Source organism: Mirounga leonina, unplaced genomic scaffold (assembly GCF_011800145.1).
Source record: "Mirounga leonina isolate KUSES-001 unplaced genomic scaffold, KU_Mleo_1.0 Mir_170, whole genome shotgun sequence".
Classification (NCBI taxonomy): domain Eukaryota; kingdom Metazoa; phylum Chordata; class Mammalia; order Carnivora; family Phocidae; genus Mirounga; species Mirounga leonina.
In genome coordinates this window covers 18,920,600-18,941,856 of record NW_023270433.1, presented here as the reverse complement: position 1 = coordinate 18,941,856, position 21,257 = coordinate 18,920,600, and the positions used below count along the sequence as shown (strand labels likewise).

The following is a 21,257-nucleotide window of genomic DNA, read 5'->3' as shown; positions in this document are numbered from 1 at the left end:
CTACTTGGACCGTAGCATCCTTGAGAGCCTGAGCATTTTGCACGCACTGCCTTGTTTTCCCCCTTGTTCGGGGCGTCATTAGCCCTCCTCAGGATTGGAAGGTGTGTGAAGGCATGCGAGACCCTGCCTTGTATCACAGACGGAGTAAAAGCATGTTGCTAAAGCATGTGGGAAGTTCCTAAAAATATTCGTTTGTGGCCAACAAGATACAGGGGAAAAAGATATTTTTGACTCAGTATCCATCGAACTGATGTCATGAGCTGACGGGCGTTGTGTGTTCGTTCTTCTAGGTGTTCTACGCGGGTTGGCTCATTTCATAGAATGAGGGTGTTTTTCAGAGATGAGACGGAGATGGAGAGGTGGGGGTAATTTGGCCAAGGTTATCAGGCGGTGAGAGGCAGAGCCTGGGTCTGAACTCCCCGAGGCGCAGGTTTCGGAAAGGGTGTGCAGCCCTTGCTAAGGCTCCAGGCTAAACAAAATGTACTCACCCCATGTTTTCATATTTGTGGCATCCCTGGAAAATTCACTATATTTTAGACCCATTTAAAAAATAAAAAAACACTTTAGGTTTCCATGTCAAATGGACCTGGGTTGGCCGCTCAGAACCGAGAGTAGATTTTTCACCTGTGTTCACGCCCGGTGGGGAGCGTGGAGTCTGGGTAGGGTAGGAGACTGCTCTTCCGAGTGCGCGATCGTCTCTCAGGGGACACAGCCTTCAGTGGAAGGCATCCCTGGTCCCTGTCCCTAAGTGCCAACATTGCCTGTTCCATCCCTGTGACAACCACAGGGCCTTCTTGCAATTCTCAAAAGCTCCCTGCAGGAGGCCTGCCCTCCTGGGGACCTTGATTGTCCTTGATGGGGTTGTCATCTAGTTGCGTCTCTAAATCCTTATGGGGTCTCCCAAACCAGCACTTTGGGTCCTGACACCCTTCCTCCTCCTCCTCCTCCCTCCTCCCCTCCCTGGCCTGCTTAGTTAGCATCTACTTAGTCAACGAGATCCATGGTGTCTGGTTGGTTTGGGTAGGAAAGAAGGGAGATGGATTCCCAGAATCTCCTTCCGAGGGCCAGGCACTGTGCCTGGGGCTTTGGAAAGTAGGTGCTTTATTTACACAATAAGCAGCTCTCAAACCTGTCCACCCCCTCCCTCCTCCTGCAGATATCTCTGTCAGCACACCAGACTGTTTCTGGGCACTGGTTAAGAGCACACGCATAGTCATGTTCAAGCTCACCATGTTCCTCGGAGGCAGGGACACCCTGACACTCTTTCTCCTTATTCTACAACTGAAGAAAGCAAGACTCGGGGAAGGAGCGTAACTTGTCCAGGGCCACACAGCTAGGACGTAGTGGGGCTGGGCTTCAACCCAGGGCTGTCTGACACTATTGAATTTATTGTCCTCCAAACCCCGCAATCCCATTTTAGGGGTGGGGGCGATGGATATGTCTCAAAGGCCAGGATTGCCCCATGGCGTCTGGAGGCGGGACAGTGTGTGGGTATTGCTCAGGGCCCAGGAGCTCCCTGGCAGCGTGGCGATCTGGCCACGAGCCTGGTGTTTGTCTTACAGGCCAACAGCAACACAGACCTTAGGCTGGCGGCTGCCAACGGAGCCCTCCTGAGACACCGGGTGCTGCTGGGGGTGACGGACACGGTGGAAGGCTGTCAGAGCGTGATTCAGGTACTGTGTCTGGGAGTGACCTTGGCTTGGGTGCCTGCATTATGGCTGGGTTGATGGGGAGAGGGGGCCCCAGCATCCCCCGGTCTGCATAGTGTCTTGGAGTCTGCTAATGAGACAAGCGTGGGCAGCCCTTCCCTTTCTCCCTGCTCCAGCGCTTCTTCCCGGAGACCCATCTCTGGGTGGTGACCCGCAGCCTGGAAGCTGCACGGGGCAGGGCTGGAAGGGAGCTCGGAGACCGTCTAAGCCACGCTCCTCATTCAGCATTTGTCCCGCAAACAGAGGGGGCCTCCTCTGTGCCAGACCCTTTGATGGGCACTCAGGGGCCCACGCAAGGTTCCTGGAGTGGCACATCAGACCCTGAGGCTTTGTCCACCTGGCTTGGTCATTTTCTTTGTTCCAAGTGCACAGGGGGTCAGGCAGACAATGGGAGAGACTAGTCGGCAAGAGGGTTGCTACCCTGGGTCTCATGGGTCAGTCACTGGGAGGAGGGAGGTCTGGGATCCAGAGGAAGTGGTCGGTCGCTGGAGGCGTGAGGTGTGGGCCACCAGTTTCTCACAGAACTTCAGTTGTGATGTGAGGCAGGTGTGGACCCAACCAGATGTAATGAGTGTACGTGGAGGGTGTCGGCCTGGCTGCGTTTCACCTGACCTTCTGGGGACTGTTGAGGTTGAGGAGGAAGGGGAGGTAAAGGTGGGGTGAACATTTACCCGGTTCCCCTTCTCCCAGAGCACCCAAGTTGGATCTCCTCCCGCCTGGCCTTGGGCAGTGGTGGTGAATGACTGGAGGGTTTCACTCATCTGCCTGTGGGGCTCCAGACAGCAGGGCACCCCAGCCCCTGAGGATGAAGGTGGTAGCCCCAGATGCATACATGATGTCCAGGATGGTTTGGAATGCTCAGTGACTTGGAGCAAATGGAGCTGAGGCCATTTTGAACAGGGTTGGACATTTTCCAAATGTGCACACAAAGCCATTTTTCTCCCATCTGTACAAAGGACTCTCTGCTATGTATGAGGACTCTGGGAGAGAGCAGAGAGGCACGGTCCCACCAGAGACCGGGCATAAATTTGCTCATCCCCAGAAGGGCAGACCTCCGGCAAGGAGGAGGCAGGAGGTGGAAGGTAGTCAGCGACGGGGAGTTCAATGTCGGGCTGGCTTTGAGCATCCGCCGTCATGGCTTCTCTCCCCAGCTCTGGTTTGTCTACTTCAACCTCGAGGACTGTGTGCAGTTTTTGTGTGACCACATTCGAGAGATGAAGATGAGCCAAGAGGTAAGATACCATAAGCGAAAAAACAAACAAAAATAAACCAGAAGGCCAAATTGTACAGACTGTATTTCCTTAAGGTTGGAAAAATGTCTAAGGAAACGTTACTTGGAAGGAAGAATGCCTACCTGGAATCAGTGGTTGTTTCTGCCTAGGGAATTGTTACTTCTGAGCAAGATTTCAGTTAGTGTCCTTTTCAACTAATTGCATTTTCCACATTTCCTGATAACATAACAATTATATTAACAATTAATAGTAGTAATATGATTCTGGCAGAGGGAAGTAGGGTATTTAGACAACTTTCACTTCTTTGAAATGCCTTCCTTCCATTTGTGATCAGGGTGCTCTTGCTCTGATCCCATACACAAGGACACTGAGCCTCTGAGAAGTCCGGTGGCCCCCCAAAGGCATCCACGGGGCCGGTTGGTGATGCCAGGTTTGGAGTGCAATCCTCCTGTCTCTGAGCCCTCGGCTCCTTCCTTGGGATCAGCCTTTCCCTGGGCCCTGTAAGTGCTGTCATGGATCTTGAGGTCAGGATTGTGGTTTAGCCCAATCCCAGCCCATTCATCCCTGTATGGCTTTGGGCAAGGCCTTTGAGCTCTGCTTTGCTCACCTGCAAGGTATATATTAAGATACCCATGACCCAGGCCGCTTTGAAGAACAAATGAGAACGTGGAAGGAAAAGTGTTTTGGAAGCTCTTAGAGACTGTAGGGAATTTTGTAGGCAATTATCTGACCTCTCGAATGTGGCTGAGTTCCAGATTCTCCTGAGGTAAGCATCTGAGTCTGTAGATGGATCCATCAGTCCTTTGTGAGTCTACAGCGTCGGGAGTGACTCAGCCTCTGACATACCACCCAACTTGGGACACCATCCACATCTCCTCTCTCTTTCTTTTGTAGTCCTTGCTGCGAAGCAGATTGAGCCAGCTGTGTGTTGTCATGGAAACCGGGGTGAACCCCGAGACAGAGGAGGGGCCCGAGAACCTGTTGGAGGAAGCTCCTCTCCTGCCCAGCAGCCCTCATCCTGAGGAGAGGCCACTCATGCAGACTGAACTTCGCCAGCTTGTTCCTGAGGCTGAGCCGGAGGTAAGGGGCACCTGGGCTGTTCAGGGCCACCTTTCCTCCAGGACATTTGTGTGGAGTCCACGTGGGGCCTCAAGTTATAAATCCCAGGGAACATGACTTCACGGAGTTGGTAGAGGCTGTGCAAATCTTCTAGCCTACTAGTTTTTAATTATTTTTTTTCCTTACTCTAGCACTTTAAAAAATAGTTTATAGGAATCATTTTCGACTTTCTGGTTTTTTCCCCCATCTTTAAATATCTTGGATATTCTTTTTTGGTAGTTCCATGGGATATCTAGTTGCATGTTGATGGGTCGTGGCCTACATAGCCATAAACATGATCATGAATATTTGGGTCATTTTTAAAATCTATTTTGCAATCAGTCTGTCATCTATCCATCCATCTACTTAAATTGCAGTCGGATATATATGCTTTTTCTTATATGCATTTCTGTTGAATTCCAGTGCCCCCAGCCCCAGAGTTCTGTCAGGTCCTGCCACCCAATTATGGCCAAGTGCTGGTAGACCAGATATCTGATAATGTGGTTTTCAGCTTGTATCTTCCATGAGGACAAGACTCACTGTCTGGGAGACAAGCACCAGGGGGTGACTTCAGGCATTCTTTGATGCAGGGAGACACCTGCATTTTCTTTTCAGCCAACAGGTTTGGGGATTAAAGGCCCAAACCAGCCCAGACTTTCCCTTTTGCCTCGGTGAGGAGTAGGGGATCCGACAAATGGGACTCATCAAAAGAGAAAATGATAAATAGATTAATCTCTTCACTTGAATCCCACCGACTTTTTAAATTTAAATTTAATTTGTTTTATTTTTTAAAAAAGATTTATTTGAGAGAGCGAGAGAGAGGCCACAAGCAGCAAGGAGGGGCAAAGGGAGAGGGACAAGCAGACTCCCCGCCGAGCAAGGAGCCTGATTCGGGGCTCGATCTCAGGACCCTGAGATCATGACCTGAGCTGAAGGCAACCGCTTACCTGACTGAGTCACCCAGGCGCCCCCACTACCGGTTTTTTTTTTTTAGAGAACTAGAAAAGATTGATAAGGTCATGTACTTTATTGTGGCATGCCTGGGTTTATATGACATAGCCTATTAAATCTGATGGGTTTTTAAAATTATTTTTTCAAATTCATTCAAACCAATGGTAATACAATACCCTGTCATGAATATCAAGTGTGTGTGCACATGTTTTTAAAATAGTTGCCCTCTATAACTTAGGTAGGGAAAATATAATCAGTGCCCGAGTCTCAGCATGGGCCAGACCATCATATTTTAACAGGAAACCAGCACCTCTGAAAGACCGAGAAGTAGTTATAATCACCTCTTACATAGTTATAATCACCTCTTACATTGTAACAGATTTCTTACCATACATAAAATCCTTCAGCTTACCCTCCTGGGGATGGAGTGTTTTTCCTTCTTTCTGGTTGGGTGAAATAAGCTTCCAGGAGGTCAGCTGACCTGCCGAAGGTCAGAGAGCAAGGGAGAAGGTCGCCAAGCCAGGGGCAGAAGCCAGCCCTGCGAATTCTAAGTACAATTTTCTTGCCATAGTTCTTTCCTTCTTGCGCTCTTAATTTTAGAGTAGATTGGCCAGGAGATAAATCTGAGTTAGGGAGTAGTAGACTACTTGAGGTTTTCAGTATTTTTCTAGCACCAAGGGTGACTCAAAGGAAGCACCAACCCTACAGAGCTAGGTGGAGTTTCTGCTTTCTAGAATAATGATAATGATGATGATGTTGGTGACACTGAGCACGAGGTGGGGGACTTTCTGTCGATTAGTTCCTTTAATCCTCCCTCCAGCTAGACCAGATAGGTGCTGTGATGTTCTCTCTTTTACTGTCGAAGAAAAGGGCTCAGCAAGGGGAAGTGACTTGTCAGGGTCCGTCATAGGGTGCCTGGCAGAAATGCCCACTCAGGCCCTTTGATTCGGAAGCCTGTTCTCAATCACTGACTCCCCCGATGTGAACAGCCTGATGTGACCCACACCTTACTTTATTACATTCACACTGGACACAGAGACTGAAAAACGCTCAGTGTTGCGCCGACGGGACCGAAACATTTCCTCTGGGATCCCAACTGCCAGTCCAACAAATAGAACTTAAGAGACCAAATGTGTTAATAAGAGCATGCATTAAATCCAATTTTTTTAAAAAGATTTTATTTATTCATTTGGCAGAGAGAGACACCGAGAGAGGGAACACAAGCAGGGGGAGTGGGAGAGGGAGAAGCAGGCTTCCCGTGGAGCAGGGAGCCCGATGCGGGGCTCAATCCCAGGCCCCTGGGATCATGACCTGAGCCGAAGGCAGACGCTTAACGACGGAGCCACCCAAGTGCCCCTTAAATCTAATTTTTTAAATTCCTTTTTTTTTACTCTTTAAATTTTTTTTCATTACAGTAAAATGTAGATAATAGAAAATTTGCCACCATAACCATTTCTAAATGTATGAATCAGGGGCCTTAAGTATACATTTGCATTGTTGTGCGACCACCAGCATGAAACATCTCCAGAACCTTTTCATCTTCCCAAACTGAAACTCCATACCTACGAAACACGAACTTCCCCCTTTTCCTCTTTCCCCAGCCCCTGAAAAGCACTTTTTCTGTCTCTCTGAATTTACTACTACCTGCTTCAGATAAGTAGACTCATATATACACTATTTGTCTTTCTTGCGATAAATCTGCTTTTTAAAAGCAAACTCTTAGTCTGGTAGGAGTACTTGTCTCAAGAAATCCAGCAGGTGCCTGGTATGAATTGAAGGATCCTGCCATCATGGGAATGATCCCCTCACCCCACCCCCATTTACTAATGATTAACTTCAAGTACGTTACCTTGACCCTGTGCACTTTATAGCCTCGCGGTCATTTGGAGCTGGAAACAGTGCGTGTGAGATTGGTTGGTATAAATCAGTGGTCAGCCAAAAAAATGGCTTTTTTGTGGTTATTCTTATTGCCTCTGAGCAGTTAGGTCACCCACCTTGGAGGTGGGGAAGCTGAGGCTGCAGGCACCCCATGGGGTGAGTAGCGGAGCTGGGGGTCCAGACCAGTCCAGGTGTCTCCGAGGAGCCCCAGGTGAGGACCTGGCAGGGTTCTTCCCAGTGAGCATCACTGCTGGTCCAGGGCTGTGAGGACCACTTGGCTTTCCCGTCGTGCATGAGATGCTTCTCAGTGGCCCTCACTCTGCTCCCCTGCCTCTTCCAGGAAATGGCCCAGCACCTGCTGGCGGTATTTGGTGGCTACTACATCCGGCTCCTCGTGACCTCGCAGCTCCCCCAGGCAGTGGGGACACGACACACAGACTCTGCAAGGTTTCCCTGCCCCTGCCAGCTCGTAGAAGCCCATATCCTGGGCACTGGGTGCTGCCCCTTCCTGGCCAGGTGACCTAGGGAGGAAGGCACCCAGCTTCCTGCAAGGCTGAAGGTGAGACATCAGGAAGGCTTGGTGCCCCAGCTGGCTGCACGTGAGCCCCCAGGTGAGGAGAGAAGCATCTAGGAGCATGCTCAAGAGTGTCAGTCATGTCAGCAGCAGGGGTGGTATCGTGCTCACTCCAGGACTCTGCGCAGAAATGCCTGTTGACATCCCATGCTGACCCCTGGCCTTTTCAGAAGCTGCTGGTAGCCAAGCTGGTCCCACTCCAGACTACCCTGTGCTGCCTAGAACCAGGGGCACGGACGGAGGGCCACTCTCCCATGCCTTTCATTGTTTGGAGAGCCCAGGAAATGTGAAGAGGACCCTACTGGGCCAACCATGTGTCCAAAGCTTGGTCTCCGATGATGCTCCCATCCTCAGCTACTTCATGTCAGATGGGGAAACTGAGCCTTGGAGAGGACTCTGCTCTCTGTAGCATTACCTTGGCCCTCTAGAATTCCTACTCTGAAGGAAAGAAGTCAGTTCTCAGAATGTTCCCCCCTTTTAAGTTTCTCCTGCCCTTTATTTTATGAAAAACAATGGCCCGATGTTGTTTGCTCGCACACACACTTCCAGGGGACAGAAAAAAGAAACCAACAGCATGTAACTGATGATGGAACTCTTTGGAAAAGATCGATCCTGATTTGTGGATGTCTTTTGTTTAACGGCATGCATGCTTGTGGTTGTGGTTTTCTCCTTCAGGCCTAGACTCACAGTCCTGTATTTTCTGACACTAACACTGTCCTGGAATGAAGCATAATCTGTCACTCATGGCGTTCCATGAAGAGCTCGGGGGCTTCCAGGTTCTCTGCTCCTGAGCAAGTTTGAAGACCGATTATTCCATAGGCCCAAATCCAAAAGATGTGCCCTGGCACGCAAAGGCTCCCCAACCTCCAGGACCCAGCCCTCATCTGTAGTTTTGGCTTCATCTCCCACAGAACTTCTTGCTAAGTTGAAACTTTTTCCTGGACTAACATACCTATTCTGTTGCGTTCGTTGAACTCCTGTGCATGCTTCAAAGCCCAGCTTTACTTACCCTCCTTCAGGAAGCCTTTCAACATAGAACATGCCCTGCTTCGCTGCCTCCTCTAAATTCTTAATGTAGCTGCTGCCTTTGTTGAGGTTTTATGTTATTCTGCTTTCCTACGCATATGTGTATTTTTCGAGCTAGACTAAGCTCCTGAAGGACAAAGATCTCACCTTATAATTTTTGTGCATGGCCTGGACCTGCTAAGGAAAAAAAATCCAGTGGATTGAGTGCTTTGTCATCTCCATAGTAACATTTGCAGATTGTGCTCTCTACTCAGTTGAATGATGAAGTTGGCACAGACCTGGGTTCTGGTCCTGACTGACATTTCTGGCTGTGCAACTTTCAGCCAGTCCTCAGTTTACTCATCGTTATATAAAAGGATATATAGTGGACAGGTTGGATGATTCTTAATTGCCCTTCCAAAGCCAAAGTTCTGGCTTTTTCTGTTCCAGTCTAGCCCTTGGCCTGTTATGTTTTTATCTACATGTAGAAGGTCCTCTAGCCTTGCATGACCGAGGTGTCCCAGACCTGATGGGCCTTTGGACAGAACACGGGCCTAGCGAGCAGGAGACCTGGATTCTCATGCCGGGTGAGAAGCTTCCTAGAAGCATGACCGTTGGCTACGTCACTTACCCTGTCCAAGGGCCAGTTTACTCCTTTATAAATGGATCTGGTGAACATGAAAGGTAATTGTGTGGGTGACTTGCTGTGTAAGAGACCAGTCTGACTGTTTTCTTTCTCTGAGCCAGAGAAGAGAAATTGTGGACATAGACCCACCCTCGGAAATGGCCATTGTAGACATTTCTCTTTAGAGATTTCTCTGAGGGCAGCTATACTCAGTAAGAGTAACTCGTGGAGGCAGTCACTGTTCTTCTCACCTGCCGCAGAGGATATGCGGGCTGGGGACAGGATCTGTAGAAGCCCGTCTTTATCATCCACCCATAAAACCCTGGTAAGTCTCGTAGGAGAATAAAAATGTGTCTGTTAAATGACGGAACAGGGCTCCTGGGTGGCTCAGTCGGTTAAGCGACTGCCTTCGGCTCAGGTCATGATCCTGGAGTCCCGGGATCGAGTCCCGCATCAGGCTCCCTGCTCAGTGGAGAGTCTGCTTCTCCCTCTGACCCTCCTCCCTCTCATGCTCTCTGTCTCTCATTCTCTCTCTCGCAAATAAATAAAATCTTTAAAAAAAAAAAAATGACGGAACAGCTGTTCTTCCATTTCAAGGCTGATTTACAGACCCCTCCTGGAGGGGTTCTTTCCTGCTTTTTCCTCTCCAAGTTTCTGGTGGTCTCACCTGGTGGGTGGAACACTCAGGTGTGCCCCCAGGTACTTCCTTTGCATCTGCCCCTTGGTTTTCTCATTTAGAAAATCCTGTGATCTCTGCCTTGCCTGCCTCCCAGGGTTGTGTGAGGATCAGAATCCATCAGTGGACACGCTCTGCTTTAAGGCTGTGTGCCGAGGACAGGCACGGAGGTGGTGTCTTGATGGGCGAGCGGAGGGTGTGGCTCAGAGCTTGGCTTCTAGACTCAGATCCAGGTTCTGCTCCTTAGAGCAGCGTCCTTCCCATCCTTGGGTGTCCCTCCTCACGTGTGGAATGAGGATAAGAGTACCTCCTTGGCTTGGCAGGTATTGTGAAGATTAAATATAAAGTACTTGCAACTTTGAGTTGCAAGCTTGAGTAAGAGCACAATCAATTGTTGCTATATATATATATATTTTTTTTTTTTTTAATCTCTCACTATGTCTTATATACCGTAGGTGCCCAGGATATATATTTATTGATGTAGTAGGTCTTTAACAGTTAATGTTTATTCAGTCTGCATAAGACCTCAGTTACTCCAGCACCGTGGGATGTGTTTATGTGAATAAAGCTTCTAGTCCAATCTCTCTGAAATTCAGTACCAGGAGGTAGCAGCGAGCTGGTGACTTTGGGCCACATGCTCACCCTCTCTATTCCTCCTATACCTCCATTTCTTCACCCATAAGGGAGGGTGTGAGGATAGGGGGATTAACTGAGGTGTTGCATGGGAAGTACAAGGTCTGGGCCGTAGTATGGTCCAAAGTCAGGGCTCCATCAGTGACCGCATTTCTGTGCCACTATTGCATGCTGTTTGCTCCCCGTGTCTGTTGGTGCTGGTTCAGACCTGCGTTGCTCAAATCTGCATCCTTACCCATTTCAGGTTGTTTGTGCGATCAGTCACTGAGGGAGGAAAATCTCCAAGTACGACTGTAGATTTTCTGTTTTGCCTTTTACTTCTTCTTCTTCTTTTTTTTTTTTTTAATTTATTTGACAGAGAGAGACACAGCGAGAGAGGGAACACAAGCAGGGGGAATGGGAGAGGGAGAAGCAGGTTCCTGGCTGAGCAGGGAGCCCGATGCGGGGCTCGATCCCAGGACCCTGGGATCACGACCTGAGCCGAAGCAGACGCTTAATGACTGAGCCACCCAGGCGCCCCTTGCCTTTTACTTATGACACATTTTTTTTTTTTACATCGTTTTAAAAAATTGAGATGTAATTCACATAGCATAAAACTCACTGTTTTAAAGATTTATTTATTTTTTCCAGAAGAGAGAGAGAGCATGCGCATACACATGAGTGAGGGGCAGAGGGAAAGAATCCCAAGCAGACTCCATGCTGAGCCTGTTGGGGCTTGATTTCACGACCGTGAGGTCATGATCTGAGCCCAAACCAAGAGTCTGATGCTTAAGTGACTGAGCCACCCAGGCCCCCCCCAAAATGCACCGTTTTAAAGTATACAGTTCAGTGGTTTTCAGTATATTCACAGGATTGCATGACCATGACAACTATTTTATTCTAGAACATTTTCATCACCCTCCCCATGCCTCCCCTGCCAAAAACCCATACCCATTAGCAGTCACTACCCATCCTGCCACCCCCCCCACTCCCTGCCCCCCAGCCCTGACAACTGCTGATCTGCTTTCTATCTCTGGATTTTCCCCTTCTGGATATTTCCTATAAATGGAACATACAGTATATGTCCTTTTATGTCAAGCTTTTCTAGTAGTAACAAAATATTTTCAAGATTCCTCCATGTTATAGCATGTATCATTATTCCTTATGATTAATTTTTAATTCCTTATTATTCCTGAATGATATTCCATTACATGGATATATCCCATTTTGTTTATCCTTCTTCAGCTGGGTTGTTTCTATTTTTTGGCTTCTGTGAATAATGCTGCTGAGAACAATTACGTATAAGTTTTTGTGTGAACATATCTCTTAGTTCACTTTTTTTTTAAAGATTTTATTTATTTATTTGAGAGAGAGAATGAGAGAGAGAGAGCACGAGAGGGGGGAGGGTCAGAAGGAGAAGCAGACTCTCTGCCGAACAGGGAGCCCGATGCGGGACTCGATCCCGGGACTCCAGGATCATGACCTGAGCCGAAGGCAGTCGCTTAACCAACTGAGCCACCCAGGTGCCCTCTTAGTTCACTGCTGACAAGTTTTCCTCTGCTGTCATACACATGCAGACAAATTTAGGGTTGTTAAAACTTCCCAATGGCTTGGCCCTTTCATCTTTATGAAATGTCCCTCCTTAACTCTATTAGATTATTGCCTTAAAATCTACTCTGTCTGACACATTAGCTTTCTTTGGATTAGGGATTACGCAGTATATATTTGCTCATCTTTTACTTTCAATTTATCTGTGTTTCTATATTTAAAGAGCCCTTCCTGTGGACATGTGGGATTAAAAAGAATTCTCTGCTTTTTTTTTTTTTTAAGATTTTATTTATTTGAGAGAGAGAGAGAGCCCAAGTGGGTGAGGAATAGAGAAGCAGAGGAGGAGGAAGAGCAGACTCCCCACCGAGCAGGGAGCTTGATGCGGGGCTCCATCCCAGGACCCTGGGATCATGACCAGAGCTGAAGGCAGACGCCAACCAACTGAGCCACCCAGGCACCCCTCAGTTCTCTGTCTTAAATCACAACAGACATTATTATATAACCAGCACTCATTTAGATTGATCCCCATGTTTACTTTTTATTACTCTTTATCTGTTACCTTTTTCTTACTTTTTGTTTCTTCCTGCATTTCCACACATTTATCCATGATTATTCTCCTTTTCCTGGAACTACCTTTGGAATTTTTCTTCAGTCCAGGAGAGCATGCAGTACATTTAGAACTACCTTTGGCATTTTCCTTCCCATACAGACCCTCGGGTGACAGATGGAGTTTTTGTTTGCCGAAAAGCCTCTGTTTTGTCTCGAATTTTGAAAGATATTTTTGGTGCGTCAAGAATTCTAGGGCACTACAGCTATTTTCTTTAAAAATTTGGAAGATGTCAAAAAAACCCCACGACCACACCAACTTTGGAAGATGTAAAAAAAAAAACCCCACGACCACACCAACTTTGGAAGATGTCAAAAAAAACCCACGACCACACCAACTTTGGAAGATGTCCTTGGCTTGCTTTGTTTGCATTTGCAAAGTCAGCTCTCCGACTGTTGCTGTTCTGATCTGCTGGGGGCTTCGGCAGGTGTGGTGTATGCATCCAGGTGTATCTTCTTTTAGCTTCTGCTTGGGCTCCCTGATGCATCCGGGATCCCTGACATGGCTTCTTCCATCGTAGCTTTTCCCCCGTTCTCTCTTATCTCCCTCTGAGGCTCTCATGCCATGTGTCGAACAGCTTTTCTCTGCATCTCGACGGCTCTTTGCACTTCCCATGCTTTTGGTTCTTCATGATTCAGTCTGAATGTTTTCTACTGGTCCATTCTGCTTCATTCCTCCTGCCTTCCTTTGTGTTACAATAGGTGGTTAACCCTTTCGATTGAGTTCTTCATTTCAGCTCGCCTGGGATCCAGTCCTAAAATGTTTAATTGACTTTTTAATACAGGTTACAGTGTTCAGATGAAATTACCTGTCTCGTCACCTGTTTTCTTCAATATGTTAAAATGCATGTTTGCTGACTCCAGTTTCTGGTTCTTCTGTGAGATGCGTTTCTTTTGCTTTTCGGTCAGTTGGTCTTTCTTATCTTCTGGTGTTCTTGGTATCTTTTGATTGAATGCTAAACTCCTTTTAAAAAGTGAACAATTGAAGGGCACCTGGGTGGCTCAGTTGGTTAAGCGACTGCCTTCGGCTCAGGTTATGATCCTGGAGTCCCGGGATCGAGTCCCTCATCGGGCTCTCTGCTCGGCAGGGAGTCTGCTTCTCCCTCTGACCCTCCCCCCTCTCATGTGCTTGCTCTCTCTCATTCTCTCTCTCTCAAATAAATAAATAAAATCTTTAAAAAAAAAAAAAAGGGCGCCTGGGTGGCTCAGTCGTTAAGCGTCTGCCTTCGGCTCAGGTCATGATCCCAGGGTCCTGGGATCGAGTCCCACATCGGGCTCCCTGCTCAGTGGGGAGCCTGCTTCTCCCTCTCCCACTCCCCCTGCTTGTGTTCCCTCTCTCGCTATCTCTCTCCCTCTGTTGAAAAATAAATAAAAATCTTCAAAAAAAAAAAAGTGAACAATTGAAGAGATATACAAGACTCTAGACATTCCTTTAGAGTGGATTTACTTTTGCTTCTGAGAAAAGTAGGGTTGGGATAGATTTGATTCTAGGTTCCAGTCCTAGTAGGGCCTGGTCTATTTCTGGATAGCCCTGACTTCCCCTTAAGGTACTTTAACTGAAAACCTGTTTTTTTTTGTTTTTGTTTTTGTTTTTGTTTGTTTGTTTTTGAAACTTGTTTAAAACCAGAACTCCTCCTCTAGGGTGAATTCCTCCTTCAGGGTGAGCCCTCAACTTCTAATTTTTGTTACCCCAAGCTGTGAGTCTGCTGAAAGTTCCCCCCAGTTTTTCAGCCTCTTAGACCCTGCTTAGGAATTGGCAGGTGCCTCCAGGAGGTCAGGAGACCTCAATGTGCATTTCAGCCCTCTGCACTTCCTTTCTCTCCAGGATGTTGGTCCAACTCCTCACTGCCCTGGGAGCTCTTTGACGCATTCAAACATATTTAAGAAAACCCAAAAAACGTAACAACAAAAAAACCCCAAACTACAGCTTTTTGAACTGCTCTCAGTGGGAGGATTGGTCTGATACAAACTAGTTTGCCATAGTCAGAGGTCAGATCCAGCTGTGGCTTCTGTTATTATTTTTACTGTTACTGTTTGAAAATCCTTCAAAGAAAGAGATCACCCTGAGGCCAAGAACCCTCTGACAAGTTCATAAGATGTGAGCCTCTTCTCATCCCTCTGCGGAGAGGCTTCTAAATGATCAGAGCAGGAAGTGACATTTCAGGAGCACCTGCTGCAGGCCACCGTTCCAGCACGTCAGAAACACTGGGGCTCTCTGGGGAAGGAAGGTGGGCCCTTGGCATGGCAGGTGGGGAGGAATGCATAGGATGAGAAGAAGCTGGGTCAGAGGGTGGGTCCTGGGCGTGCAGTGTGACGACTGGTAGGAGAGAAGGACGGAGGACAAAGGGGCCCCAGGGGAGCATACTTTCTCTCCACCTGACCGACGCTCCTGGGGTGTCTTCCCTTGCGTAGAAGAGGCGCTTGAGCCTACTGAACTGATAAGGCACACGCAATTAGCAAGCCCTCTTGCTTCCTTCCAACCATTGTTCTTTTATCCTTTCCAGCTAAGTATTTCCAACCTCCTTCCAGTGGTGGCCCCCTAGACATCCCATAGGCTCCTGCAGCTTAACCTAGTGCAAGGTGAAATGATCTTCTGTGTGTTGTCAACCTGGCCTCAAGCCCACCTCCCTTCTCAGTTCTCTGCGTGGCAGAAGAAGTCAAGAACCTCCTTTCCCAGAACCTTCTTCTCTGTATGGTTCTGAGTTAGGAACTGGCCAGCTTTGCCTGAGAAATCTACTGTAATTCGGGGCTCTCCTCTCTGTCCTGGGACTGCTGTCATGGCTGACTGCCCCGGCCGCCTCCTGAGGTGTTTGTGTCAGTCGGGGTCCCATCAGATGCTAAAAACTACACGGTCATTCGAATGTGGGAAGTTTGATAAGAAAGAATGATTGAGTGTAACGGAAGTTGAATAATGGATTCGTAAGTAAGAAGTAAAGAGACACCAAAGAATATAGAAGAGCCCATGGAAGGAACAGCTACCACCCCTCGGGTGGAGAGAGAGCCCCCAAGGAAGTTCCCCCCACACCCTATCCCCAGGTGAAATCTGGACCTTGTTAGGGAAGGACATAGCTGTGGCTTCCTGGATGCAGAGAAATCTCTGAGCTGCTGTGTTGATAGAATGTTCTAGAAATCTGCACTTGAAGGTGCCAGGGAAAGCTATCACAGAGAGATGGAGGTACTTCCCAGTTTGTTGGTGGGCACTGGGAGAAGTTGTTCGCTGCTAAGTACTACTAACCACCATGCAGGATCTGGGTGCTGGAACGTTGTCTCCACTGCAGGAACCTGATGTTGGAGAAGCTTCTGCACAGCATGTACTGGGTGCTTGGGAAGCCGTGTGCACTGCCAAAACCAGATGATTGGAGGAACTGGGTGGACTGCAGGAGCCTGCTAAGATGAGCGCACCGAAACCAGGAGGGAAAGCCCTTCTTCCTCCGGTGTCTCCAGCGCCTCCTACTGACAAAGCTTAACATTGTACCAGTTGCCAAAGGAAAAAGATTTCAAGGGCCCAGCTCCCTGTTTGAAGCGCAGGCAATGAACAGTCCATTTGGGAGCCAAGAGCAATAACTGGATGTCACTCTCCCGTCATTGTGAAGGGCAGCATAACTGGTTGGTTAAGAGCGTCAACTCCGGAATCAGGCTTCCTGGGTTCAAGGTTCAGCTCTGCCACTGCTTTTTTCCTGCTCTGTAAAACCAGTGTCCTAATCACACTAACCTTGTTGGGTTTTATGCTAGGTGAGTGGATATTTATAAAGCACTTAGGAGAATCAGCGACATACCAGAATTTACACATCCTTTAAATTGCAGCCAGGATGGGCTTTCTGTTGTAGGTGTGAGTTTTAGTCGACAGTGCTATGGCATAAGACACCATTTTCCTTTCTTTCTCTCTTTCCTGAGGTGGGAGCCGGCACAGGGAGAGCTGGTAGGAGAAGCTGTCTTAACAACTCTCCGCGTTGTATTGCAAAAATCAGAAATAGGGCTATGTCATTTTGTTGCCTGAAACTCATCTGTGGTGCCCCCATCACCTTCAGGGGAGGGTCCAACCTCCTTCCCAGGATCTGGAGCTTTTAACGATCCTCTGCCCCGCTCACCTCCCACCACACCCTGGCTCAAGTTTGCTACCTTCACGTTGTGCCTCTGTCTTCCAACTTCGTTGATTTCGCTCCCCCTTCGGGAATACCACACCCCTCCGGCTTGCCTGGTGAGTTCCCTTTCAACACCCAGAAAACTCAAGCAACTGTCTCTTCCAGGAAGCCTTCCCCAAAGCCCCGTGTTGGTTGCCGCATGCTTCCCATTCTTTTGCTCCCCCCAAATTGTCCTATTATGTTGAGGTGATAAGCTCCCATGCCTGGTTCACTGGCTGAAGGTGGAGCCACGTGGGGTCTCCGGCGTAGGACTCAGGTTTGCAGTGCTTTGTTTCGCAAGCACCGGCGGTGTGTTGCGTTACCCTAGGGCTGCTGGTCCGTTGCAGAGTTGTGCGCAACCCGCCCCACTGTTCACGATGGCCCTGAGCCCCAAATGGAGTCTCCCAGCAGATGAGAATTGTGCCCTCAAGCTCTAGATGTTTATTATAGCACCCACTTAGAGCCACCCGTTACACTCACCGGCCTCTCCGAAGCACTTCCTTGTTAGGCTGGCTAGGAGTGGCTGAGAGTGTTTGAGAATGATTAAACCACATTTCTTTACAAGAGACGCCAGGTTCTAATTGCTCCACATTCAAAGGAATCTCAGAAGCAGGGCCGAAGGGGTGCCTGGGTGGCTCAGTTGGTTAAGCGACTGCCTTCGGCTCAGGTCATGGTCCTGGAGTCCCGGGATCGAGTCCCGCATCGGGCTCCCTGCTTGGCAGGGAGTCTGCTTCTCCCTCTGACCCTCCCCCCTCTCATGCTGTTTCTCGCTCGCTCTCTAATAAATAAATAAATAAATAAAATCTTTAAAAAAAAAAGAAGCAGGGCCAAGGGAAGGGAAAGGAGGAGGGACACAGTCCTGTGATGCAACCAGAGACTTTAATGGGATGCCGCCCCTCCCGCAGTGGCTGGAGTGACTTGCTGGTGGCACAGGGGTGGCTCAGACGTCTTCTCCTCCTCCAGGGGAGTTTCTGAATCCATCTTCATAGCCTCCTGCTCACCGCCCCCTTCCTCCCGGAGGAGCTGCTCGGGCAGCCACACAGCATGGACGCTGCCGACTAGAATGCTCAGGGCCTCCCAAGAGTGCATCCTTTCGGTATCCAGTTGTTGGCGGGGTGGTGTGCGTATCTCTTTTGGAAACCATTCTTGCGAGAATCTGTGTTCAGATCTGAAAGAGTGAAGGAAAATGTTGATCCTCGGTAAAGGCTTTGAATTACACATGGATAAACAGTCTTAGTCACAGCCCCCGTGGGGACTGCTCATGTTCTTGATGGCTTAAAAAAAAAAGGTCTGCTTGCTTAAGCTAAAAACACCCCAAACTGGGTTAAGCAAGCGAGACTTTGTAGTTTACTCGTTACATCAGCATAGCTTCGCTGGTCCTGTCCAGAACACACAGTTAGCGCCTGCTGAGTGCCTTCTCCACGTGGGGCCATGTTCTAGGTACGTCTGTAGGTTGCCCCATCTCATCCTCCCAACAACCTGAAAGGTAGGTAACGTACTATCATCATCCCCAGTTTGTAAAGAAGGATGCTGAAGCTCAGAGAGAGAGGTTCAGTGACATGCTCAAGTTCAGGAAGGGGCTGAGGCAGAATTTAACCAGTATGCAGGACTGACACCAGTGATCTTAACTAATATCTCATATCTAATAAATTATCATTAGGCTACACTATTACGGGCTTGGGTAACTAGTCCCACACCCCCAAGAGACTGAAAGAAATCTGATGTGTCCCAGCAGGGGGTGGCTGGGGAGACCGAAGCCCAGAGAGGGAACCCCAGCGTTCTTGCCAGCTACCACACATCCACTCCAGGACCTACTGAAGGACCGCGGCTGATGCTGCTGGGACATCCTGGGACTACGTGAGACTGTGGTAGAGGACCCCTCGCCGGCCTGGCAGCAACAACAGAAGATCTTTGACGCCATGTCTTGGTGGGCTGTGGGAAGAGGAAAGGGAAGGGCATTGGGGCATCTGGCTCTGCAGCCCCAATCCCAGAAGCCCATTGTTATTTAAGCACTGGGTCACACAGGGCCAGCCTCTCCCAAGGTATCATGCCCCTTCCCCTCCCATACCTCCTGTAGCTCCCTGTGGCCAGCATGTCCAGGCCTACCTATGTGGGCCTACGTCTGACCAGGCCTTCCTCTTCTGTCCACAGTTGTCTTACCTGTGGGAAGGACTTGGAGCCTTTACTCTGCCAGTCTACCTGTAGGGGTACCTTGTTGAATCAGCACATCAGCTGGTAACACAGCTCAGCCTTGCCGGTTCAAGTCCTGGCTCTGCCACTAATTTGCTGTGTGGCTTTGGGCTTATCCACGTCGGTCTCTGGGCCTAGGCTCCCATTAAACAGGCAGGGGTCGGCTGCACCATTTCTCCAAGGATACTTCCAAGCTCTGATGACCCAAGGTCGTTAAGTCCTTGTCTTATTCCCAAACTTCTTTCTCTCTTCTTGGCCTCTGGTCCTCGCCTGTTCTCATTTCCCTTTCCCTGTGGCCAAAGCCCCACTCCGGGGAGTTTTCATCATGGCGGCTGTATTCACTCCCTGCACATTTTGGTTCACTCCAGGGCCTCCCCCTTGGGCACTGGCTTCCCACCTCTCCCAGCCACCACCCTGTCTCACGTGGGTCATTGCAATGGCCTCCTGACTGGTCTCCCTGCTTCTTCTGCCCTGGTCTTCATTAGTGTTAACAAGGCAAAATCCTCTTAGGATATCAGTCACGACATGTCACACCTCAGCTCAAGAGTCTCCCCGTGCCGTATCATGTAGGATCAAAGCCGAAGTCCTTCTCTGGGCCTCCCCTGTAAAAAATCTATAATCTCAGCACTACCTTCACCCTCCCCTCCCTTGCTGTCTCCTCCCACCCTCCCGTCCCCTCTGTCCCAGCTGCACCTTCGGCCTGGGATGCTCTTCCCTGGAGATCCCTGGAACTCATCCCTCTCCTCCTCCATGGCTTGGTGTAAACATCACCTTTTCTCGTGAGGCCTTCTCCCTCTAGTTAGGCCTATCTCCCCTATTTAATTTTTCCCTATTTATTCCCCTATCCCCCCCCCAAAACTATTTTTGTTCCTCCCATGTACCCTATTCTGGGATCAGGTCCCACTACTCACGTTGTGTCTGGAGTCAGAGAAGGGGACCCCCCTCCTCCTGGCCCCTGCCTCCCCTTCCTTCCACATTCAGTCATTCGTCAAGGCATTGTGATCCTACCTCATAAATATCTCCTCCATTGCCTGCCACCCTCCACCCCCTGCCCTCGCTGGGACCCCCATGACCACAGCTTCCCCCGCTGGCCCCTGGCTCACCTGCAAGCCGGTCTGCCTCCAGCGCCAATCCCATCGTCATCCTCTGCCTCGAGCCCTCAGGGGCTCCCCTGTTCTACTACTTGAAACTACTTGGTGCTCTGGCCCTGCCGACTCTGCCAGCCTCATTCCCTCCCAGCCTCGCCCCTCGCCCTCCGGCCATAGGAGCTGCCGGCAGCGCCCCAAACTTGCTCACAGCGTGTCACTACTGTGCCTTTGCCCACGCCCTTCCCCCCACCTCCCTCACCCCTCCCACTGGAGACTCAGCTCAGGGGCTGCTCCCTCCTGGAAGCCATCTCTTCTACCCGCGAGGAATTAGGGGCCTCTCCTGAGCTCCCACAGACCCCCAGGCTTTCCTGGGTCATGGCCATTGCCTGTCTTTGCATAACGCTATAGCAGGTGCTCAATAGCTATTTGTTGAATGGACACTATTTCCACTGCCTGCTTAGTTGTGAGACTCCAGACTCCAATCTGTGGTTCTAAAAATTTGTTCTGCATGTATTTATTGAGGTGCCAGGCACTAGGTGAGGGATATGGCAGTGAACATGAGCGAGAGATTCCCGCTCTCTAGGAGGCAGGGATGCATCCAATTCCCCTTTGGACCCCAGCGCTGAGCACAGGGCTTTGCACAGAGTAGGTACCCTCCCAGTGGGACCCGAGTCAACACACAAGCCCTCTCTGATTGTAGGACAGTATACACACTATTATCCCTACTCTCCCTTCCACTAACAGACCTTTTACTCCCTGCTCATAGAAATGGATAGAAACATCCTGACTCTGTACTTACCTCATTGTCCCCGGTGACTTCAGTCTTGGATGTTAACAGGGCAAGAGAAAGAGCCACAGTGTTCAGGACACTGTCCTTCACTGAGCTTCTTGGGCAGGCCTTTGACATCTCTGAGCTCATTTAACTTTTCAGATGGTGGAACTGAGCCCCACAAAGGTGCCTCTCAGGTCTCACAGCCAAGAGGAGCAGCTGGGATTTTAACATAGTTTTGTCTGTTACCCGAGCCTCTGCTGTCCAGGGCCTCACCTTGGCACTTCCAGGGGCAGAGAGAAGTTCAGAAACGTCTTCTTCTCTCCGGAGAGTTGACAGCAGGTGGCTTTTAAACAGAAAGGCCTCCCTGAAGCTTGGCAGAGCAGTGTTGCAGTTAAGAGCGTACATTTTATTACTGAGATAACTTGGGGATGTAATTCTTGCTGCACCTTGCTGTGTCATTTAGAGCAATTTAACCTCCCTGAACCTCAGCTTTCCTATTTGTAAAATGGGGATGGTAAAACCTACCCCAGAATGTTGCATGAGGATTGGGTGGTGTAAAGATGTGAAGTGCT

General features: G+C 49.2%; 1 protein-coding gene across 9 annotated transcripts in view; it reads left to right on the top strand.

Annotated features, from left to right (window-relative positions):
* The window catches only part of TMEM268 (transmembrane protein 268), a 209,507-nt gene that overhangs the window by 16,320 nt on the left and 171,930 nt on the right, over window positions 1–21,257 (top strand). For 4 of the 9 annotated variants that reach the window (XM_035015971.1, XM_035015979.1, XM_035015976.1 and 1 more), the window contains 4 exons: window positions 1,563–1,673; window positions 2,861–2,941; window positions 3,836–4,021; window positions 7,209–8,808. In XM_035015971.1, the coding sequence (XP_034871862.1) occupies window positions 1,563–1,673; window positions 2,861–2,941; window positions 3,836–4,021; window positions 7,209–7,388 (558 nt within the window). In that variant the 3' untranslated portion in view covers window positions 7,389–8,808. Of the gene's footprint in view, window positions 1–1,562; window positions 1,674–2,860; window positions 2,942–3,835; window positions 4,022–7,208; window positions 8,809–15,792; window positions 17,295–21,257 lie in introns of those variants that run through there. The other 5 variants (XR_004681235.1, XM_035015974.1, XM_035015975.1 and 2 more) reach the window with 2 other exon arrangements.